The 24,184-nt window shown below is 51.7% G+C and overlaps 6 protein-coding genes across 6 annotated transcripts; 3 read left to right on the top strand and 3 right to left on the bottom strand.

Annotated features, from left to right (window-relative positions):
- Positions 1-570: 570 nt before the first annotated feature.
- On the bottom strand, positions 571-1,546 carry PC9H_010364 (uncharacterized protein; the record flags this gene model as incomplete). Its single annotated transcript, XM_036779857.1, has 3 exons — positions 571-668; positions 733-1,445; positions 1,515-1,546. 3 exons carry the CDS (start codon positions 1,544-1,546, stop codon positions 571-573), a joined length of 843 nt encoding a protein of 280 aa, XP_036627240.1.
- Positions 1,547-1,943: 397 nt separating this feature from the next.
- Positions 1,944-3,713, top strand: PDI1_2 (protein disulfide-isomerase precursor; the record flags this gene model as incomplete). The annotated part of the gene is made up of 6 exons (XM_036779858.1): positions 1,944-2,101; positions 2,168-2,305; positions 2,352-2,438; positions 2,494-3,255; positions 3,303-3,383; positions 3,443-3,713. The coding sequence occupies 6 exons, from the start codon at positions 1,944-1,946 to the stop codon at positions 3,711-3,713; spliced, it is 1,497 nt and encodes a 498-aa protein (XP_036627241.1).
- A 497-nt stretch (positions 3,714-4,210) lies between these two features.
- On the bottom strand, positions 4,211-5,230 carry PC9H_010366 (uncharacterized protein; the record flags this gene model as incomplete). Its single annotated transcript, XM_036779859.1, has 3 exons — positions 4,211-4,314; positions 4,368-4,630; positions 4,689-5,230. 3 exons carry the CDS (start codon positions 5,228-5,230, stop codon positions 4,211-4,213), a joined length of 909 nt encoding a protein of 302 aa, XP_036627242.1.
- Positions 5,231-13,062: 7,832 nt separating this feature from the next.
- On the top strand, positions 13,063-13,624 carry PC9H_010367 (uncharacterized protein; the record flags this gene model as incomplete). Its single annotated transcript, XM_036779860.1, has 3 exons — positions 13,063-13,201; positions 13,263-13,411; positions 13,553-13,624. The coding sequence occupies 3 exons, from the start codon at positions 13,063-13,065 to the stop codon at positions 13,622-13,624; spliced, it is 360 nt and encodes a 119-aa protein (XP_036627243.1).
- A 269-nt stretch (positions 13,625-13,893) lies between these two features.
- PC9H_010368 (uncharacterized protein) lies at positions 13,894-15,570 on the top strand (the record flags this gene model as incomplete). Its single annotated transcript, XM_036779861.1, has 6 exons — positions 13,894-13,998; positions 14,111-14,150; positions 14,206-14,334; positions 14,376-14,855; positions 14,905-15,186; positions 15,242-15,570. The coding sequence occupies 6 exons, from the start codon at positions 13,894-13,896 to the stop codon at positions 15,568-15,570; spliced, it is 1,365 nt and encodes a 454-aa protein (XP_036627244.1).
- A 6,176-nt stretch (positions 15,571-21,746) lies between these two features.
- PC9H_010369 (uncharacterized protein) lies at positions 21,747-23,313 on the bottom strand (the record flags this gene model as incomplete). The annotated part of the gene is made up of 4 exons (XM_036779862.1): positions 21,747-22,345; positions 22,425-22,550; positions 22,650-22,728; positions 22,822-23,313. 4 exons carry the CDS (start codon positions 23,311-23,313, stop codon positions 21,747-21,749), a joined length of 1,296 nt encoding a protein of 431 aa, XP_036627245.1.
- Positions 23,314-24,184: the final 871 nt, after the last annotated feature.

Below are 24,184 nucleotides of genomic sequence, written 5' to 3' on the forward strand. Positions count from 1 at the left end.
TCCACGTTCCATAATATGCCTATGCGTGATCATGATGCTGACGGCGCCATTGTTGGTGAGAGAAAGATCCTTGTAATACGAAAGATCCCGAGGCTACCACCGACCTTACTGTGCTGGAAGCTTCCAGAAGTGAAATTTAAAACCGATTGGCTGAAATGGTTTAATGATATCAGAGTTGCGCACTTCAGGTTAGTAGCCATCAACAGCATCAACGACGCCATAAGGAAAGGACGACGATACGGCGCGGCCGTAGTATACTCCTCTCAATCAGCGTCACATGCATACTGCCGAGCGGATGGAACACCGCAGAACGGAGAGCAGAGGCGAGAAACAGCGGAATTCTGAGGAGGGAGAAGGTGCGCACTGGCAGAGAATTGAGGGGTATATATAGGGATCCACAGGGGCGGCGTGGTTAACGGATGTTACACGAACGGCATGGGCGAGTACATACAGGTTGTTTCTGAGGGGAATAAATAGCAAGAAAAGGGCGCTGCACGCTAAGTACATGCAGCACAATGAGCGTGCTCGGGGCGAGTTCCAAGCTTGATAAAAATCGGGGGTCCCTAGCTCTCATAGCCTGCTAGCGACGCGCTGAAGGCTCGCAAACACGGATTTTGTGTGGACGTTTGCGCCGTAGAAGACGCGCTGCGCCCAGGCCGCGGGGGAGCCTACCCGGACCCGAAACCGCAAGTCATCAACACAACAAACACAGAAGTGCAAGTACGTGCGCACCTTTCGCAGGGCCTACAGGCCCGAACCCGATGAGGCGCAGCAGCGGTTTGGCGAACCACGACTCGGGGATGAGCATGGCGATCACCCCCGCAATGACGAATGCGGCCAGCTTCGGGTGCTGCTCGGCCAGGTCCCCCGTCGTGACGACAGCGCTCTCGATGACCGGGCTGACGCCGCGCCAGAACGTGCGGAGGGCGTCTTCGCCTACGAGGTTGTGCTTTGCGCATAGGATCTTGATGAGCTCGATTTCTGCGCCCTCTAAGATGTGACTGATGAGGCGCTGGCGGGCGGCGTGGTGCGCGGCTTCGTCGGGTGCGGGGAACGCCTCGTGCACGCGCTTGAGGATCTCCTCGAACGCCCCGTCGATATCGTTCGATACCTGGCCCAGAGACGGCCCCTCCGAGCTAGCATTCACCCGCGATCCGCCGTCCGCTGGGGATGGGACGCGGAGGGACTTGCGGAATGCTGTGATGTCGTCCTTGACAGCGCGGAGGAGGGCGCTGATGAGGTTCACGCGGGCTGCGACGTCCTCGGTGGTTTTGCGGCGGTGTCGAAGAGGTCGTCTGCGTATTTGTGGAGGGATGGCTTGGCTTGGTGCACCGTAGCCCGGATGTCGGCCGCCTGGTCCAGGGTTGAAGCTAATTGTGTAGACGTCGATCCAGATAGTGCCGGTGCTAGACAACAGAGAGACTGACCTTTCGACATCGCCAACCCTTTTGATGGAAATGATAGAAATAGGTGGGTATGTTGTTCAAACACGGAGGGGAGATTGGGACGCTTACAACGCATTGGTATCCTCACCACGTCCTTCCATGGAGGTGGTAATGCCCACGCAAGGCTTGCGAGGCAGAAGGCCACGGTGAACCAGAGAAACACGGCGGACTTCATGGCGCAAAAAGGGGGGGGTTGGGAAGCAAGAAGGGCGCCGTACGGGCCAGACATAGGTGTTCTTATAACACTAAGCGGCAATCTCTACTCTAAGAAGTTGAGTTAATCTGAAGGATCCGAAATCCCCGGTGATGTCGATGAGCGCTTGAGCATTCACCAAGGCGCATGGAATGTGCAGCAACAGAGTTCAAACGGGGCATAATCGCTTTGGTTGAGGAGCGAGTAATGTCTGCTACGGGAAGGCCTGATGATACCGCCGTTAGCAAGTTCCGGGTGTGGTAACTTGGTCGTGAGAGCGCGGCATCCAACCTCTCATCCTAACTATGCACCTTCGTTCGCTATTGTCTCCCGGCGCTGCCCTCGTACTGGTTTCGTTGGCGGCTGCATCATCTACTTCAGACGTTATTCGCCTGACCGCGCTTTCTTTTGAGAGTATCGTCCCCACAGAACCACTCATTCTTGTCAAATTCTGCGCCCCTCGGTATGCCGATCATTGTGATTGACATTTGAATTTTAACGTTTAACCTCCAGCTTCTCTTTACTTTAGGAGTAGCCATTGCAAGGCCCTGACACCGCACTACGAGCAGGCTGCGACTTCGTTGAAGGCCAACAATATTAAGATCGCCGACGTCGATTGTTCGGAGGAAGCAGATTTCTGCGAGGCGCACAGAGTCCAGGGCTACCCGTGCGTCTGCTTACTCACAACTGACATCGTCCTCTCACTACAACAGGACGCTGAAGGTCTTCCGACATGGTTCCTGGGTCGGCGATTACACCGGACCCCACCACGCTGAGGGTATCATCAGCTACATGCTCGAGTAAGCCCACCAGCCTCGCCACCGACGACTCCGTTCATTGACTCCACCCCTCCAGGCAATTCCTGCCAGCAGTCTCCAAAGTCACAGCCGAAAACCACCAAGCGTTCCAAGAACAGGCTGGCGATAGCACGAAAGTCGTGGTCATAGCCTATCTCAGCTCCCCGACTGAAGCACCCGCAGAGACATTCATCGCGGTCGCAGACAACCATCGTGACCAGAATTATGTCTTTGGCCTGACCACCGATAGCGATGCAATAGACGCAGCGGGTGTAACACCGCCCGCTATCGTGGCTTACCGCAGCTTCGACGATCCCATAACCGAATACCCCCTCCCCGTCTCGGGCGCCACAGCCGCCGAATTGGAAGAATGGATATCCGACCTGTCCACCCCCCTCATCGACGAACTCCGCGCCGAAAACTACGCTGCGTACGCGAACAGCCCGAAGCCCCTCGCCTACCTCTTCCTCGATCCCCACGCGTCCGACGAAAGGAAGGACGCGCATGTCGAAAGCATGCGGCCCATAGCGCAGAAGTACAAATCGGAACTCAACTTCGCGTGGATGGATGCCGTTCCAGTTGGGTTTGGCGATCACGCCGGGGCGTTGGATTTCGAGCACGCGGAATGCAGGGAATTCGTGACGTCAGCGTCGGCGGAGGGCTGGCTGCAGCAGCTCCTCGAAGGCGGGCCCCCCGAGCCGAAGAGCGCGCCGATCCCCGAGACGCAGGAGGAGCTGGTGTTCACGCTGGTGGCCAAGCAATTCGACGAGGTTGTCTTCGATGACTCGAAGGACGTCTTCCTTGAGCTGTACACCACTCAGTACGCACAATTTCGTTTGCACTTTCTGATGCTCATGTTTCTTTCAGGTGTGAGGAGTGCGAGCGCATGAAGCCCGCTTGGGAAGCCCTCGCCGAGGAGTACGCGCCCCTCAAGGATACGGTCACCATGTACGTACTTTCTATATCTCGATGACTGCCGACTAACCAACTCCAACGACCTGACTTAGCGCCAAGATGGATATGCAGGCGAACGACCTCCCGCCCTCGGCCCCCTTCGCTGTCACCGGGTTCCCCACCATCGTGTTCAAACCCGCAGGCACGCGCACGTTCATCGAATACGACGAGGACCGCACGCTGGAGGAGTTCATCGTGTTCGTTGAGATGTACACGGGAAATGGGGCTGAGGTCCCCGAGGAGGAGCCCGTCGTTTCTGGAGGTGGAGACGTTGTGCAGGTGCTGCTGGGTGCTGAGACCGGAGATCTGAGATCTGAGGCCTGAGACACGGTGAGTGTTGAGTGTTGAGTGTAGTCATTGGTGGATCCGTGTGCGCCTCATCTTCGTCTATCTCTAAGTTATCTACGGCTATTCCACGTCGCTCTTTATTTATAGTTGCTACGAGTCTGTATTTCATGATCATATGAACTCCACGTTCGGATATACCACACAAAAGTATACCCTGGACCAGGTCTACTTTGTTGCGTTCGTTGAGGACTACGCGGCAAATAGTCTTGAAGCTCCGGCCCACAAGGTCGATCCCGCCATTCCCGAAGTCGCGCAGATACCACTGGGTGCTGAGGCCTGAGGAGCGGGGGCACGGATTGTAGTCGTTGATGAATCCGCATGCGCCGCAGGTCTATAAGCTACTATAGGCCTGTACAATCACCCTCAAGAAAAGAAAAAAAAGACAATTTGACTGTAGCCGTGTACAAACTGGAGGGTATACGAGATCATGGCAGATTGTGTGGCATCGGGGCCGAAGGCTGCGGAATCAACGTCTAACCGGACGCTGCGATATGAGGGGAGTGGGGTGCATGTTGGCCGGATGTAGGCGCGACGTCAGGGCCGCATGCAACTTCCTCGTCGGCGGGTCCGAAAGCGACTGATGCGCAAGAACATTAGCGATGAAACTAGCGGCAGCGTTTGCGGACGCACAGTGATATGGGCTCCATATATTCAGATTGCGACACACCCATCCAATCTCCATGCAGCAGCCCGGGTCGCAGTAGTCGCCCCTCGCCGTAGGGAAGGTAGATCTCTCACACTTGTGGCCGACTTTGGCGTGGCTGAAGTCGATAAGTCGGGCTTTCTTGGTATCCGGATCAAAGAGAATATGCCGGATTCCATTGAAGCCGACTAGCTGACCATGCAGGATTCCACTGAGGTGGAGATCGCGGATAGCACTAACACACTCGAGGCTACGAAGACCACCGTTGGCCAAGAGGGATGCTGACAAGAGATAAGTTAAAGACGTACCGATAGTCCATCGTGTCCCTGTCTTTCCAGTCCTGTCGCAAGAGTCGATACGCAGATACACCCGCCCATTCGAAAATTGAGAATAGGACGACCCCGCCCCACGACGAATGGCACGTCCACAGGCCATAATGGCGCGGAACCAGAGTGCCCTGCAGGTCTCGGAGACGGTCGTTGTAGAAGCTCCACTCGTTCAAGAGACATTGGGCAACGGCGACGTTGGATGGCTCGAGACAATCCTCTGGGTCGTCTTTGTATTGCTCCTTCTCGAGGTTGATCGCCATTTTGATGCATAACTTCTGCGTGCCGCAAGAAGCCTCCGCAAAGAGGCATGATCGCGTCTTCCATGTATGACCCCATTTCTTCCACTCCTCGAAGTCGAGCTCAGCAGGAGGTTGGTCCGCGACACTGAAGGCGCTGTCGTTACAGAGGGGGGATAATGTTTCAATGTAGTTGCATGGGAGGGTGTGAGGGCTCTCGGTAGCCCGAAGTATACCGTTCATGAAGCCAGTGTCGGCAACACAGATGCGCATTTCTTGGGTCATGTGGAAGGAGAGTGTTGAAGTTCATTCGTGTTCCGACATCCCCTTCACCGCAAACGGCTCTATGTATCGCGCCTTTACGCATCTGATGACAATTCCACCAATCCCAAGGCCAACATCTTGTATACGGCAATCTGTTTCCTAAAAATTGCCACAGATTCGGTTTTGCGGGTGAAGTTCATGGAGCATATTGAATCCTTTGACGGAAGGCTATACCGTGCCGGATTTCATAACGACCCCTACTACTTCACGCCATCCAGTACTGTATCCACGGCTTGTGTGGACCAAGCCAACTTTCCTAAACCGCCCATTGATCCCAATCACAATGCACCGTCAACCCGTTTCCCTCGTAAAGCCCACGCCGGTGGAGCCCTGCAAACGAACTATTCGCTGATCAGAGAACTAGCCTCCTCGACTAACTCAGATCTTGATGTTATCAACGTGGATTTACTGGGCGCAAGGAAGCTCAGAACGTATCTCGGTGAGCGTGACTGGAAGACGCCATTGGCTCCGGGGCCGACGCTTGCGGGTTCCCCGTAGGAGAGGTATGCGTCTGGCGTGCTTGAAGGCTGGGCGAAGGTCCTCCGGAAGTACACACGTCATTCGATCACCGTGTCCACGGACAACTTCGGCTATTACGGAGCGCTTCCACCAGTTCAGGAAGAGCCGTTACTTAGCGGTATTATGGGAGGACACGCTCCTCTTAGGCCTCCTCTGGACAACCGTCACTGACGTGGCATCAAACCGCCCCAAGGACTACAGGGCACCCTCGTGGTCCTAGTCAGCGCTCAATAATGAAGTCAAAGTGTACGCGGTGCTACATTTCAGGGATGTACGGTTCTGCGGTGGTGCGAGATGTGAGGTGGAGCTGAAGACTGCGGCACTTCCCTTTGGGGAGGCGGTGCCAGGGGAGGTGGTCTTGCAGGCGTCAATGTTGCCGGTTGCCAGTCGTTTTAGGGAACACCATTTCTTATGGCCATAGTGCGTTTATACCCCCAAAATTCGGCGTATTGATTGTTCACTAGTATCTACAGTTGCAGGACGACGCCAACGACGTACACGCCGACTGGAGACGCGATACAGTCGACTCTGTCGTAACCCATGACCGTCATAACCCATACTCTGCCGAAACCCATACATTTTCCCATCCACCAAGTTGGTTCGCAGGGAAATCCCATATCTCTGCGATACCTGATAACCCATACTTTTTGGGGATGTCAAAACCCATATGTATATGTAATTTTTGTCTTATATTTAATTAAACAAGTTTCAGGCCCGTGACTTCGTCACGCATGAGACTCAGGCTTCTATGATAGATATAATGTAGACAACTCAAATCAGGGACTGTGGCTTCGTAATACCATTCATTGAATACATCTTAAAATCTTGTTGATGTCCTGTGTGAGGGTCAGGCCCTTTGTGGTCACGGCTGTTCTAGCTATTTATGGACATTCTACTTAGTTCACGGCCTTTTGTAGATTACTATGCACTCACCTGTATCTCTTATGCACTATGCTTGTAGTTGTTACCACTACGGACTCATGTTGGCGTTTCCCGTATATTGTACTTGTACTCCACCGCTCAACTCCTGTACCTTCATCTCGTCAACACAGGTTTCAGTTCACTCACCGTCTCTCAGCTCTCTTCTCTGTCTTGCGGACCTCGGAAGTCGCCTGTTACATCCTGCACCTTTGGCGCGTGACAATCCCTTCCACCCTCCCCTGTTTTTGTGCTCCCATTGAATCAGGGATGGTAGTCACTTCATTTATCACACAGTTTTCCTCAGATTTATAGAAAAAAAGGGGTTGGGAGTCATTGGGGCAGAGTTTATATGTGAATATGACTTTTCATAATCCCTCATCTTTACTATACATCTAATCTGCTAACCACTCACTTTGCCTGGAAGTATTACATGAAAGCTTCAGCTAACATACATATCTACCCTTCATGCCCCTAAATTGCTCTAAGGGATATCAGTCATTGTTATCAACAATGGTCAGAGTGTTCTCCAGTATTATTCCAAACCACTGTGACAGCTTTTGCTATGCAGCCCCTGGCAACTGACCATGGCCCGTTACAACTAAGCTACCCTAAGGGCTGATACATGCTATACAGTCCTGATGTTTACCTGTTCTATTTGCTCAGTAACACTTTCATGGAACTTGGAGATTTGGAGATTTGGGAACTCAGAAAAGAGTCCAACATACTTGCATCCTCTCAAAATTGCACAGCTTCATAATAGGGGATGTCAGAGTTGGTGTAACAGTCAAAACAAAATGGTCAAAACATTATGATTCCACCAATACAAAGGATTCAGCTCTGACACCCCAATAATGCAACCATGTTATAGGCACATCCAGGAGGCCCCTTAGGGGCTACTAATGGGTGTTCTGGCTATGGACTCAGGCTGCGCATACACGTGGCTACACGGACATGTCACGGACTTTGGATTTGTACATATTTGAGCATGCTGTACTTATTCCTACTGGACTCATTGCTGTTTTGTGAACACGCAGACACCGCGTGTTCCCCAGTATATATTTCCTGTACCGTACATGCAGTTACCTTTAGTTCGAATATTAGTTCCTTTCCGTACTTGCACCTCCGCCTCTACTGAGGTCTCTCCTTCGCATCCCTCGCCTCTGCCTGTACCCTCGGTACCTGCGTAGGACCTTGTAAGGGGACACTCCTATTTTCTCCTATTCCCCTGTCCCCCTCCCTTCCTCCTCATTCCTTTCTCCCTTCCTTCATCCCACGGACTCTTACATACATTCCCTTTGTCCCCTTTCCTTTCCACTTCCTTTCCACTCACTCCTTTCGCATCCAAGCTTTGTCCGGTGACTCCGGAGTCTTCCCGCACTTCGGACTCGCCTCGGACTCGCTCGGACGCTTCGGACTCGCTCGGACTTGTAGATACACTTCGGGGCTCATCCGGGCTACCTCTGTCCTCCTCTTCCACTTCGTTATTCCTTGTTCCCACTTCCCCAGATCGCCGGCACGACTCCTGTACATTCTCCTTCCACTTCATTATCACATGCCCCCTCGTACCTTGTGATACTTGTTCGGACCTGTGGCTGGTGTACTGTACAGTTACCCTTCATTCCTTCCACGCTACTACAGTATATACTTCGCTTCCTAGCATGGAGAATCCTTATCCTGTTCTCTTTGGATTCTCCCTCTGCTAGGTGAGCAGCTCTCTCATGTATTGTAGTTAGTCTTATTCATTACTTTGGATTCTCCCTCTGCTAGGCTTGCACTGTGTGGCCATCTTGAGGTTGCCCTTACAGACCTCCTCTGGAAATACAGGGCACGCAAGAGTGTGGGAGGCGCAGCCAGTAGCTGAAGCCAAGCCCGTACATCCTTGCTCTCTTGTTTCCCCCTGTGCCTCTATGTGGAACTGCGCACCTGCAGTCCGTGCATCCCGAGTCTCTCTGCAAGTGTGGCTCTTAACAAACTGAAACAAAAGAATAAGCACTAATTCCAGCTTAGGGGCAGGCTTGTAAGTCCATAGCATACCATATGGTGTAATTCAAAAGTAAATAGCTTTATGTAAGCTGTGGCTGAAAGCAATAACAATGTGACATCCACGGTGGTGTAGATTGGTGACTCAGTGAGTATGTATACAGGCCAGATGTGATATACGGTGAAAACAAATGGAACAACAAAGACCTGCTTGCCACAGTGCATTCTTCAAAAGTTCATTCTCTGCAGTGACAGTTTCAGGTGGCAAACAGCTTGGGGAACTCAGCATATCTGGTGTAGTGTTTTGACTGTTTTGTTTCAACCATTACACTAATTCTGACAACCCCTAATCATGCAATTGTTACATTGTAAAACCTTCCAATTGTACTACCACAAAATCATAGTTAAGTTGTAAGTCACTCTGAGAGGTTTACTGTACAGATGTGTAAATGGGTACTAATATTCTCATCTAACTTCCAACTTCCTCCCCTCTCCTCCATACTCCCTTTCTCTCCTCTATCTCTCCTCTCCTCTTCTACTCATACTCCCTGGTCTCCTCCTATACTTGAATACCATACTCCTATCCCACCCCATTACCATCAAAATCCAAGTTATTTGATCATGAGCTCTCACCACCCCTGCCCCCCTGTTTTCTGACTATCTTAAAAATGTTCTGCTACATAAGCAGCTTACTTACCATGAGTCTTGAGATTCAATGGGAAGAGTTGATTCTGATCCCTCAACTTGACTGATAATTGAAATATCCTATGCAAAAGCTCTGAAGTATACTTACAATAAGTTGTGGTCATTTACAGTTAAGTAGTTCCTCTCCTATTTCCTATTTCCTGTTCATCCACAGCCTTCTGGTGTGCCCTTACTAATCCCAGCCACTGTTCTGATCTCAATAACATATGTCTATCTAAAAGATTCATATTCAATACATTAGTAGACTTTTCACCCTGATTTACATTGAGAGGTATTGGTTGTCATTGATCATGCTTGCCAGAGCACTCCCCATGGTTATCTACAGCCACTGTGTCCCAGAACCCTCATTTAGTGAGCACCCCTACCAACACTCTGTATTCAATACAGTAAATCTGCCATGAAACTTGCATGCATGCAAGGACATGTCTCAGGTATGCTAATCCCTTCTTATTAGTCATATCTCTTACTTGTAGTTCTGTATAGCTTAGTTTGCTACTCCCATAGGTACAGACCTTTGGCTAAAAAATAATAACTAAGATATCCCACAACCAATCTCAGACATTAATCACAGCTGTAGATAAATGATCAAAGCTCCAATTGAATACTAACTGCATAATCCTACAGTCTACATTTTGTTGATATCCTGCTTCAATGTTTTGATGAATTGCTTAATCTGAGTACTTGAAGCTTATTTGTTAAAGTATGTTATGCAGAGGGAGTGAAGACATGATGCCTTTATGGCTACCCTTATCATGATCTGGTAGCATTAACAGTCCAGAGTTCAGTCTGGTACTCCTTGTTCCCTATTCCCTATCTATCCCCTGTCCCCCTGTGAGGCTCTGTGAAGCACTGAGGTGAGCGCTCTTTTTTGATTATGTAACATTAAATTTGATTACATAACATTATGGACCGTTGTGTTTTAATAATATAGATTCGTTGTAAGCAGTTGAATTATGAAACTAAAAACCATTATTTTTTCACTTTTGAGCCCACACTCTACATGATTGAGCTCCCTGTAAAGGAGGCTAGAAATCCTCCAACGTGCCACTAGGAATCAGAAAGAGGAACTTCAAACTCGCATTCAGCAAAAGAAGCCTATTACGGAGGTCATGGCCGCGTCGGTTCTTCGTAGATATATTAGTGACCTCGATTCTCCGCTTTTCCGTAGATTGGAGGACTCCCTCGCGTCGTTCGGCATACAGACTCGATACAAGGTTTCTCGCACCATGAAAGCAACAAAGATTTCCGACTACTTTGCTAGCATTTGACATTTTCATGGCTTTCCTCTCTAACTATAGTAGACTTTAGTCTTGCTTTAATCTTTCCTTGTCGTATATATTATAGTTACAGCTGTAGTCCTGTAAATAAATCCACCGACTAATTCGACGGCGATTTTTCTTAGACGCCCAAATAGGCGCTTTGAGTTAACCCATACTCTCTCAAAACCCATAGCCCAGCACGTCCACCGAGGGTCATGGGTTATGACAGAGTCGACTGTACTTGATGATTACGAAGACGCAGGACTCGTCGATATATGGGCCGTTCGGATATTCTTCAGCCCTAAGAGGGATCTGGTGGAGGGTTTGCTCCTTGCATCTGCTTATCCGTCGTACATTCACGATGCTCCGCTTGTCTAGATTGCAATTATCTAGCGAACCTTGCGTTCTTGGACTACGAGGAGTCGTGAAAAGGCGCGCATCAGCATTTCGTTTGTGTTCCGGAGCGTCATATGAGACATAGAGAGGAGGAGGTGGCCGTATTCGGATCGCCAGTGTAAGATGAGGGATGTGGAAGGGCATGAGGAATGGATCCCAGGTGTCAATCTCATCAACTTTTCGAATCGAAAAGCCTGTCGTAACTTTTCAGCCGGCCTATCAACGCCTGGGTCGGCTCGGTGTCCATCGTGCCGGCCTTTCGTACCTCTTCACCCTTTGCTAGCACTCCGTGCTGGAGCGCAATCCGCGATGTCGAAGATGATAAACGAGTCGGGGGCATGACTACTACACGATCTTTCGAATTCCTCGCCCCTCCTCATCGCTGGCGCTCCCACTTTACCTCTTTGGTCGGTCGAACTCGCGGGGATAGGGTGAGATTCCATGGGACCATGTATCAGCAACTCGTTCAGCTAATATTCTCCAACCCACGGATTAGAAACACATGGTTCCTATAATGGGGAAGCTCTGCACCGTTCCAGGAGAAGTCAGGCCGTGATAGGATCGGAAACGACATGCTACGCGACGACACAAGACGCTAGATATGCCCAACGCTGGTACTGAATAGTGGTTGTCTGTCTTGACTGGTCGATAAGTTTCGCCTGACGTTCTCAAGAAGCAAGAATTGAGTGCCCTCAGGAGGTATGTCATGCGCGTATTTCATCCGAGCTTCTGAGTTTCCGCTGATTCGTCGATCATCACTGAATCCCTCCTAAAAGCCTTAACCGAGCGTTCCGCTGATGTATCACGATCATAGAACCCCCGACAGATGTCAAAATTAGACATCCGTTGATGGAGGGGCGGAGACGGGGAGGAGATACTATCTTTGCCGCTCGGCCTCGCAAGCACACCTCACGCCTCCATCGACTTCAAGCTGGTGGGCGGATAGAGAACCAACCGTGCGTACTCCCAAGTAATCTAGACATCGAACACCGCCGAAGTCCACGACGCTCGACACGGAGAGCGGTAGCTATCCCTTGTTCACGCGACATCGTGAAAATGTTACGAGTACCACGGAAGGATGTTTTTGCAGCAGTGATCAGCAAAAGATCGGCCGTTACAGATTGGGGAGAATCGCTAACACACACTGAAGGTCTCTTAATCCCTGATGCATCCAGGAGTGTACCTATAGTGGGTTGCGCGCCGATGTCAACATATACTACACGAAGGTGCGCACCTCGTCCACACCTGCGCCATGAGTAGGCTCTCTGGGGAAACCCCCAGCATCATGCTCTAGATTTATATCACAACTTGAGCGAAGGTGTCCAACGGTGGGCCGTGTATATTTCGATGAACTTCGACTTTGACGTGACGCAATCTTTCCTCAGGTTCTCATACGCATGTTCTCAGACCGCAAGCGATACCTAGGAGATATATAGCTGTAAACCACCCCCCTGAGACAGAAAACATGTTTTAGGATGCACTATCACCGGGGCAGCAGAGTCTCGAATGCTCGTCGAGTGTATGTTCAGCTTCTTTACCATTCAAAGCCGGCTGAACCATACAACACACCTTCGATCACGTAGATAGGTACCCGCCTGTCGTTTACAATGATATGGGCATTCACAAGACGTGATCAATCTTCAGCGCTTCAGCCCCGACCTGTATCGCTAGACACGATGGCAAGCCTATCACGACTCACCAGCTCGTTCGATCTCGTTCAAGCGATAGCTTCTCCGGCTTCTGCGTAGACAGCCTGTCAGCCACCGGCCTATGGCTGAAGGAATAACTCAATTCATGGGTCACAAGGCTGATGAATGATTCGGCGGTGCGTAATAGTAACAGAAATCACTGCGTCGAATTTCGCTGAATATTCCTAATAACGGTAGAAGAGCACAAGTGAACTCCGCTGCAGCGTATAAATACAAGCCCCATTCAAGCTGGAGAACTCAGTAGCTATTCGAACAGTAGCTCTTCTACCCGCTTCAATTTGACTTCTTGCAACGACAAAGGATTATGCGCTTCATCGCATCTACCCTCGTCGCCATCGGCATGTGCGCGACTGTATTCCAGCCTGCCGCTGCGGTGAACCCCGGGAACAACTCTCTCCACATCAACGCTACCGACAACTTTGAAGTCGCCGTCTTGAAAGAATGTATGTATGCAACGACTTTGAGGTCCAATCGGTGATGCTCAGTTCCTCTTTCTATTTCCAGTCGGCCAAGATGTTTTCGACGGTCTTGCGTCGGATTCGTGCAACGTGTGGAACTGTCTTGGCGAAGTCGCGACGCTGACGCCCTGCCTCTTGAAATGCGTAATCGAGGGCAGCGTTACTTGCGTTATCGGCTGCGTAGGTGCAACCAACGTACGTCCAATGCTGATTTCGCCACACCACACCACACCACACCACACCACCTCCCCTCCCTCCTCCCTCATTCTCATTTTCAAGCCCTACTTACTGCGCAACGGCTAACTGGACTCACGGTACACCCGCGCGGACTTACAGATCTGCCCGTGCATCAACTGCTTCCCGAAGAAGATCGTCGATATGCTCCACAAGTTTGGTATCTGTGGTTGAGTCGGGACCTTCGTACGCGGTAAGTACGACACTCCCACTGCCGTCAATGTCGACTGAATCATGAGTGTAGAAATAAGACGGGTTGTTGCGATTGGAAGCCTGGTATTATGTAGTCTGGTGATGTGTATGCGCGGTCGGCCGATGTGGTGACAAGTGTGTGCGATGATATATGGTTTATGATGATACAATTTTATCCCTGGATTGGGAGACGATACACACGAGTGGCTAGCACATTCAAAGCAAGGTCAAAGCGAAACTCGTACTCGTCAATGGATGGCCTGACGAAAGCGCCATTTTACAGCGAGTTCCGCAGGAAAAAGATACCATTCAGAGAGACGGAAGCACTGCTCGGAAAGACGAGTCTAGCGGCCCCGGTGAGCGGGATGACGTCTTCGTTCAGTGGCTCGAGATGTACTCCAATTGGGATATCTTTGCGGTGCGCAATCACTTATGATCTCTGGAACTCATCACTGATGTATTACTCAGGCGGTGAGACTCCCTGTCTTCAACTCCCGGGAAACATCTAGTGAGCCCGCTTCGCTTTTTCTTGTATTCGCCGCTCTGATAGACATTGCTGATAGGTATGATGTGTACATATGGGAGTACGTCAAAAACTGCCCCATCCACCTCTTTGATACAAGACGCTCGTTGTCAGGTCAAGGACGATATTTCAGCCATCCTCAGGACCTGGCTCGAAGTTCCGTTGAGCTGTAACGAAATCATGAACGTCTTATTACATATTACATACAAGGGGAGAAGCAATCATCATGGGGCTCGTACGACTCGGAATGGCAGAGGGAAGCGTCGTTCAAAGATATCGAGGAATCGAAGGAATTACTTCGTCCATATATATCTGCGGCGATGCTGAAGAATCCGTTGGTCGATGGCCAAACCGCCTTCGTATCGGGTGTCATTGATGAGCTACGAGACTTCAACATGTCGTTGTTCTCCCCATCTAGGAGCCAACGAAGCCATCACGGCCGATCACGCTTTCGACGCTATTCCATCAAACACCGTGTGCTTCGCGAGCTAATCAGAAAGAAACGCACACAGACATCACTGCCGACTATTCAGGAGGTGCAAGAGCAGATTGCGCTATTCGGCCAGTATGCCATCTTGTCGCATCGTTGGTGCCAAGATGGCCAGGAATTATCCTTCGCGGATGTGCTCACCGGCTCATCCGATCCAAATATCCAAGAAAAGGAGGAATATAAGAAGTTGATGAGGTTTTGTACGACCGTCAAGTCTATCTATGGATGCCGTTACGTTTGGATGGATAGTCTATGCATCAGCGAAGACGATCGAAAATGCCTCGATCCCCCGTATGTTCAGTTGGTATCGCTGGGCGTACGTTTGCATGATTTACTTCGCCACTTCCCCGAAAGTGGTCGAGGATCCCTGGTCCACCAGAGGCTGGACCCTACAAGAATTTCTTGCAGCAGACAGATTCAGATGTTTCAAAAGTGACTGGTCCCCTGTAATCCTTACACAAAGGAAGTTCCACGCGAACCGAGAAGTAGGCGGAGCGGACGATGTATACAGAAGGCTTCAATCCGTTTCAGGTGAGCTGAATCACATTTATGCGGAAGAGGAATTTACTTCCATATAAACAAATAGGATATCTGAATTGGCTTGGGTACAAACCGGGGATCAGTGAGGTTTACCCGTTATTCAAAGCGATGCGCAACCGGGAGACTACAGTGCCAGAGGACATGGTGTACTCGCTCTTGGCGGCTCTTGACAGCAACTTTGGCGTGGAGTACGGCGAAGGCTTTGATAAGGCATTCTATCGCCTTCAGGTCGAATGCCTCTCCCAAGGGGGTGAACGACGGTTACTCCTGTGGGACCCGAGTGCAAGCACAAACCCAAGGTCATCCCCGTATAACTCGATGCTCGCAGGGGACTTCAAGATGTTCATCCCCATAGATGGTGACAACCAGTTTTAGAGCACCGATTCAGCTTCCAGACCCATCCATATCCTTTGATGCGCATGGGGTGATGCGCATCATGGTTACCCTTCATTGGCCGCCGTCTTCTGGGCTTTGGAAAGTTTTTACTTTTCCTATCGATTACATCACGGGCACTGTGTTTGCATTGCTTCAGGAAAACTCCCGCCGGGAAGACGGGTATGGTGTTTTATTACGGCGAATTCCGCCTCCCTCAAACCTTCCCAAACCTACTGAGAGTCTCACAACTAATGTACCTGGAGGAGAAGGCTTTGACGGCGAAGGGAAATTCTGGAGGGAAGAGAGTGTGGTATACGAACGAATTCAATATTTCGAATGCAAGTTCTCTGACCTAATACCAGCGTATAGCTCGACAGAGCCGGAATGGGTGTACATTAGGTAGACAGATAAGATTGTAGTTGGGTATGAAATCAAGTTCCTTCGTGGATTTCTGCCAGTGAGTTGTCTAGTCGAGGCGTGGTCGCCGTCCAATGCATCCAGCTGTGACACGAAAACGTTCGAGCGAGGGGTAGTTGAGCATTTTAGATAATTGATCGTGAGAACGCCCTGCCACACACCTGGCAGGGCCACCTCTTCTCGGCGCTCTTTCATTCGGAACCAAGTAAACATCGACTCTACAGGTGTGATGTACATGTTAGTGCTCTATATATCCTCTAGTATCTACTCAACGAGACTAAGCATAGTTGTAGGAATCGAGCGGTGTTCGCGTGCACGATCCCGTAAATCTCCCGGTCCTTCTTGAGAGCGGGACCCCCGTGCCCATTCATCGTGCTAACGCGTCCCCACTGTTTCTGATTAAGTGAATCAACCATTTGTTTTAACTTGTCTGCGCGCTGTCTGGGGGTATAGCAGGCGAGGTAGGGTATTAAATGGGGGCTCGAGCGTGTGCTGGTTTCGCCTCATAGAACGTCGTCCACAAACGCGAGGTGAGCGATCCGTCCTTGCTTGCAGTCTGATTCACTGAGTACACGTACCTACTTCAGTAGGCCACACCCTATGATATCAGGCCTTTCCACAAGGCTTTGACTCTTGTATCTGCGTATGCTAGTGGGCGCCAAAGTCGGGGCATTGATCTGCGAGCACGGCGATTCTATAGAGCTCGAGCTCTCGCCAGGCCGCACGATCCTTTTCGTCTCGTTTCACCCCCCATTCGCGCCCGTTTTCGTTTTGGGGCGTCAGATATGTAGGGATAGATAAGGTGACGTGCCAAGCGGCAACTTATTGCACATTTCTCAGTTCACATCCACCAACTAGCTGAATCGTGATTATTGCAATGACGAAGACCCGCTCCAGAAAGTGTCGTGGCCGTGTCAGGAACTAGCACGACACGTTACACGACGATGCCTATGTGCAGCTGCACCGCTGGCTCGCAGTTATCTCAGCCTTGACTGGCCGACTGTTGCCTGGAAGACCCACGCGAATATGGTATCGAGGTTCTGAGCTTTCACTGATAAGACCCTGATCACTGAATCCCTCCTAAAGGCCTCAATTGATGTTATTGATTTATCACAAAGATAGAACACCCCAGCAAAGGAAAACTTGAACGTCCGTTGATGAAGGGGCAGAGATGACAGGGAGATACAATCTTCGCCGCTCGGCCTCGCACCTCAGGCCTCATGTGTAGATGGGTACAGCACACTATGACGCTCAAACCCCAACGTACCATGTTATCGCGCAACTACTACGACGCCACCTCATGTCACGCGAAAGGATCACTCCAGCGAGATCCTCAAACATCAGGCGTTCACGATAATGTCACGGGTACCACGGAAGCAGGACTTTGGCAGCAGAGATCATCTATCATCCACAACATTGACGGTTCCAAATCCTGGGGACTCTGGTGCTCAGGCTAGTACTTCCCCAAATCTTCGATGTAACAAGGAGTGCGCACCTGCCACCCACGACGGCGGTCATACTCCGAGTCGGTTCATACGCACACATCGGTACGTATCTCTTCCACGCCTACCTAGTGTGCCAGCTCTATGAGAAAAATGACAAACATACTTTAGATCTATATCACTGCTTGAACGAAAAAGACAACTTCAACGGTTCATTAATTTTGTTCTGATGACCTTCGCCTTCGCCGCCCAATCTTTTCCCCGCACACCCCATCACATGCTATCGTACCGCGAGGGATCTCTGGGGACGGAAGACGTGTTTCAGGGAGTGCTATTACGGGGCCAAAGTCTCGAATGCTCGTTCTCGATTGTATGTTCAGCTTCTTGACCATTCTGAAGGCGGCTAAACCGTATAACTGACCTTCGACCACATAGATAGGTACCCGTCTATTGGCCGCTATGACATGAACAGTCACAAGGCGAGAGCTTTAACATCCAGCATCAGACACTGGAGCGAGGCCCATCGCGATTCACCGTTTTCTCATCCTGTTCAAGCAAGGGCTTCTTTACTGACAGGTCGGCCACCGGCCTTTGGCTGGTATGGTAGCTAAACTCAAGTCAATCTATGGAAGTACCGTGCCAAACGCACGATTGGACGGTCCGAAATCGCAACACCAAACAGTTTGTTTACTCGATCTTTGCGAATCGCTAAATACTCGCAATAGCAATAGCGACAGAAAGAGCGCGGGTGAACTCCGCTGCAGCGTATAAATACAGCCTTAGTTCAGCCTGGAATGCACAGCAGCTAAACTCTCATAGCTCGTCTTCGAATCCTCTCCAACTTCGACTCCAGCTTCAACGACAAAGGGCTATGCGTTTCATTGCATCCATCCTCGCCGCCGCCGCCGCATGTGCGATCGTGTTCAAGCCTGCCGTTGCAGTGAATCCAGGAAACAACTCCCTGCACATCAACGTTACAGACGCCTTCGAGGCCGCAATCCTGAAAGAATGTACGTAACCGATTTAGGAGTACTCTTTCAATTTGCTGACTGCATGCCCGGACCACGTATATCTTCTTGCTTATATTTCAGTCGGCCAGGATGTCTTCAACAGCCTTGCGACAGAATCGTGTAACGTTTTCCGCTGTTTCGGCGTAATCACACACCTTATCCCTTGCCTCATGAAATGCCTGGAAACGGGACAAGGGGTTTCCTGCATTCTTGCCTGCGTAGGAACTGTTGACGTACGTCGTAACTTCAAATGTCTTTAGGTACCTCCTCCCCCTAGTACCCATTCCTTTCTCTACATGACACGGAAGTCTACGCACTTACTGACTAAATGCATGGTGTACGCCCTTTATAGGTCTGCCCATGCATCGACTGCTTTCCGAAAGCCATCATCGATTACCTCCACAAATTTGGCATCTGCGTACATGGTAAGCACGAAACGCACACATCCATTGAATTTAGCCGAGTTGGGATTATACAGGTTAAGGGTAAGACAAATTGTTAATATTGAAGTCCTAGTGGTATGTCGTCCGATGATTTGCAATGGGGTCCACCGGCGAGGTGAAAACGATGCACAGTGTATATTAACCTATGAATTATGATGTTACGGGTCTGACGCAAAGTTAGGAGATGTGTCGCGGGTATCAGTCGCGCAAGGCGATGAGAATTGTAGGAAACAGACAGCTCCCATAGGATGCTGGGGAGGTAGGACGCATCTGCGGCACCAGTTATCAACACACTCTCGGGTGACATGTGCAAGTTGCATTTGGTTCCTAGTCACTAAAGCAGGCAGAAATATAGACCTCTGGCCTCATGAACAATAAAACTGAATAATCACACGCAGTCCCGATGCACCACTACCACCTGAAAGAGGCCAAAGCGGGGTGAGAAGGGATCCACAACGTACGCGCGGTGCCGCACCCACCCCAGCCGCCCCGTGAATACTGAATAGAAGGGCGGGTGCCGAGTGTTCCTTCGGATTCCATGTCTTCTACTCCCAAGTAAGTACACATTCGAGCGTATGGGTCGGGGTACGTACATACACCGGCACCGGGGTCATGTCCGGGCGTACGCAGAGCGTTGAAGTCGAGAAGAGGAAGGTCATGCCCATCGACCGGCGACAACAGCTGTGAATATCCGGTATTTAGGATGTCCACGGATGCCGCAATATGGCGTAGCATCTGCGGTCCCGATGCTTCACACCCACCTTTGCGAGGGTCGGCACATAGGACTGTCGCGCGGTACCGTACTCGTCCGACTTTCCCGTGCATACTGAGTACAAGGACTCCCTGACCGAGGTCCTGAGCTGGCCTGAGGGTCGATGGCCGGAGGTACCTTGAATTAGGATTGTCTGTATTTATCGAAGTGGTGCAGTAGTAGCCGGTAGGGCGATGGCATTTGGCACTGCTGGGCATGGCACGTACGCCGGTACCGGTGTCGATCTTATCGCGACACGAGCCCGATATCATACCACTCCCAACCCTTCCTAACCACTCCCCCCAAATCTTGTCGCCGCAGGCGCGAGCGGGCTGCCGCTGTGGCTGTGTCTTGGTATACTTACAAACCGATGAGTGATATTCACGAGCACAAGCAAGGCAAGTGTTCGGGTGCCCATGAGCAGCTATCACCACTATCCGCACACTGCGATTTCGGTGGGGGGCCTGGTGGGACCTGAATTCGGTAGGTCATCGCGAAGTCCACGAGGAGGCCACGAGGGATCCTATAGATAGGCACATACCTCAGGTGCCGACCCGCAAACCGCAGTGCCCTTCCGTCGCTATTCAATTCGCAAGAGGACGGTATCATTATGGCGATGTGTTGTCAAGTAGCCGTCGTTGCAATCTCGCCGTCGTACCTGACCAGGTGCTACGATGTCATAACATCAGAAGATATGCAGCGTACCATGTGGAATGATTAATGATTAATGAGGGCCGGGTGCAGAAGGAGGGTTAGCAGCGATGTCACTGTATTGTATACTGCATACGACAGCAACACACTGCTTATGCTGCAGCTAATCCTACACGATGCGACCCGACGATGGTAGAGATGGTACGACTCGCACTAGGTGGCCGTCTGAAGGAGCTATTTGCCACTGTTACAGTACTTTTGGAAGCTCGAGCAGCCCCGGGGGCAACGTCAACGGAAGAAACAGCCCATCTCGACACGATAACCCATACACAATCCGCGCCTCCGCTTCTCCCAATAACATAACCCTCAGTCCAAGTGCCATACTCGAGTCTCGAGAGCTCGTGGTCGGGTACAAGGCCGAAGCAAGGCCACGGCGCCATCCGTCCGTACGCCACAGTCATCCAGTCACCAGCAAGCTTGATCAAAATTACTTACAGTACAGCTTCATATGCATATGCATCAATCGTTAATAGACGTTAGTACGCTTTCGCTGTCTTGGTCTTGGGCGTCCACGAGACCGCTCAAGGGGTATTGAGGGCACCGGTAGTCGCTCGTCGTTGAAGGACTCTACTTAGATCGGCAGTCGGCAGTCGGCCGTACAAAACAAAACAAAACAAAACAAAACAAATCCAATTCCGTCACTGTCAGAAAAACAAGGACGCCGCAAGCGGCAAAACAGCGCAAAACCAAAACCATCAATGCCGCATCAACGATTCAAGATTTCAAGATGTCGATGCGCGATGCTCAACTTGTTTCAGCAACAACTAGCCACTAGCCGCAGCGTCTTCCCAGCCACCAGTGACCAGCCACATATGTACGCTTTTGTCTGTTGTCTGGCGCCTGTCGAATCGTCGAGTCGATGTAGGGGAGAAGAGCTTAGAGTTGGTGTTTCGGATTGAAGGTGACCCTCCCATCTCCTGCCTCCTGTACTAGATTTCCCGATTTTCAGCCCCTCGGGCCGGTCCCCCACATTCGAATCGATAGATGTCCACTTGTAGACCCTATCATCAACGTCACCGCCAATGTTCATTCATTCTCGTGGTTCGAAGCCATGATATGACATGATATATATATGTATAATGCGTAATCGTAATGCGTGATGGTTAAACGTTAAGCGTTAAGAGTAATGTTAATGTTAATGGTTAATGGTATACGACATACGATATATGATGTTAGTTTACAGTTTTGACTACACGACAACAGTTAGGTGGTAGGTGTAGTATGGCGCCATTAAACCCAAGCAAGCCCACAGGATATGAACAAATCGACTCCTCCCGCCACCCTATAGCAGCTAGCAGCGGAGTGCAGGATTCAGGAATGCAGAAGGTGAATGAAGGTAGAGGGGGGAATCACCCAGCACACCTCACCTCATCACACGCTCATCACACACGGTCACACACGGTCACCACCCCCTCCCCTTCTCCAGCTCCTCCTCCTCCTCGCGCTCCTGCTCCAGCTGCTTGCTCGTCGATATCGAGCTCGCAATATCCATCTCTATATCCCCCCCGCGGCGGCTGTCCGGTATCGGGTCGCGGTGGCGCTGCACCGACACCTCCGTGTGGATATTCAGCATATGCATCGGCAGGCCCGCCGACACGGTCGGGTTGATCGACTGCAGCGCATGCGACCTCCCCCCTCCTCCCCCGCCCCCGCCCCCGCCCGCATGCTCCAAATACTCCCCCGTGCTCTCCCCGCCCCCGCCCGCGCCGCTAGTCCCCGCCCCATGCCGGCGCGCACGATCCGTACTAATAATAATAAGATTAAACGTCACCCCAATAATCTGCACGACCGCGTTCGAGAGCGCCAGGATCGCGTTCGAGCCCGCGAGGTACGTGCCGAAGAGCACGAGGATCGTCGTGGTGTAGATGAGCCCGGACTCGATGAGCACGCGCATGACGCGCGCGAGGGGCGAGGGCGGCGCGCGCGGCAAGGCGTGCGAGGCGGTCGGCCGGAAGTGCGACGCGCGCGTGTCGACTTTCCAGATGCGCAGGACGATGAGGCCTGAGGGGGGGGTCAGTATGGGGAGGGAGAAGGGAGAAGGGAGTAGGGAAAGGGGGAAAGGGGAAAGGGGGGTACGCACCGGTGGTTAGCATGTTAGTGGCGAGGGTGAGGACGAGCATGCTCGTGATAAAGGGCTTGATGACAGACTGGTCGAGCGTGCCGACGCCGACGGCCGCTTCGGAGTAGGAGGTCATTATGCCGCAGGCTGGACATTTCCCATACCCATATCCATTAGTATACGAGTTTCCCGAGGGGGGGAGGGGAGGGAGGGGGGAGGGGGGAGGGAGGGAGGGAGATGGCTTACCGGTCGTGCCGAGCCAGAGCAGGATGGGGAAGGCGACGACCCACCAGTTGCGGTCGTAGACGACGAAACAGCGGTAGAGCTATACATCAACAATACATGTGAGCACACGCATACTCGGATGGACAGTGTGGAGGGAGACGAAAGAAGAACGCGGGCATGTGCACGTACGCACCAAAATGCTATCTCCCACAAACGTCTGCGCGACATAGTTCACCATCTTCATCACGTTCGTCCACCGTCCAATATCGTCGAACACCGCCTCGGGGCCGCCCTCCTCCGCGCCATCCGCGCCAATCACCACGGGCGGCGTCTTCACGAACGCCAGGATATTGTTGTGGAGGCCGAACGCGACGTCGAGGGTCGCGAAGACGAGCATGAGGAGCGCGGCGAGGAGCATGGGGGTGTTGATGTGGCGCAGGGGCTTGAAGTAGTCGCGCAGCGAGAAGGAGGTCGCGTAGCCGTTGTAGGGGCTCGCGCTGTGGGTGTGGTGGCTGGGCGGGGGGAGGTGGAGGGAGGGGTAGGCGGGGTGGGAGGCGGCGGCGGCGGCGGGGGCGATGAGGAGGACGCGGAGGCAGGCGACGAATGTGACGAGGTAGACGCCGTAGAGGACGGACTCGAGGAAGAGGGCGACGATCTGGGCGGTGTCGATGGGGAAGTCGGCCATCGTGGGTGGTTAGAGGCGCGCTAGGTGATATGCAATATGTACACGGAGGTATCCCTGGCGCGGGGCGGGGCGTCCAACGCAGATCCAAGGGGATGCGAGGACGGAAGTTGGAGGTTGGGGAGGGGGAGGGGGGGTGTCAATGGGATACTCGAGGGGTGCTTATGAGGACGGGATTCATATGGGATTGGCAGAGTCGTGCATGCAGTTCCTGGAGATAAGGGAGTTGGCGGTCGGATGGCGAGCACGGGCTGGGCTCTGGGGTGGCTGGTTGGGAAGAAGGCACGGATTGTTATGTGAGGTGCAGGGTCTCGGTGGATGTGGAGGAGACATGTGAGAGGGGAGGACGCCACTGGCAGACGATGATGGGTTGATCGCCATGGAGGAGATGTCGACTCGGAATAGTGGCGCACCAGCCATTAGCACTATTGATTGCGCTGGGCTATCTCGTTATCATATGTTTATTTCGCAGTGAGTGTGCATGTGGGTGCAATTACAAGCTGTTGAGGAGACGTCAGGCATGGGAATCGGCGAGTGGAATCAGCAACTGAGGAATGGGAACGAGCGCAGAGGGAGACGAGGCGGAATGAACGAGGAGGGAAGGGCCACCGATCCGAAACGCAAAGACGAAGACAACGTACCTGGGCGATCAGGTTAGTCTTTGCTGAAACACGTTGTAGTGATGCCAGTCCATCCGGCGATCAAAACCTCCTTCAATAACAACGACGTCGACAGCCCAACACCTGGACACACGCGAGCGACGACCGGTGCGGCGGTGCCCCTCAATGATCCCCTGTCCCTTGCAAGTACTGATTCCTGAGATCCCGTGCGCATCCCAAGGCGCACTAACGTCTATTGACGTTGATGAAAGTGA

The sequence above is a fragment of the Pleurotus ostreatus genome, assembly GCF_014466165.1.
Source record: "Pleurotus ostreatus strain PC9 chromosome Unknown scaffold_8, whole genome shotgun sequence".
Classification (NCBI taxonomy): Eukaryota; Fungi; Basidiomycota; class Agaricomycetes; order Agaricales; family Pleurotaceae; genus Pleurotus; species Pleurotus ostreatus.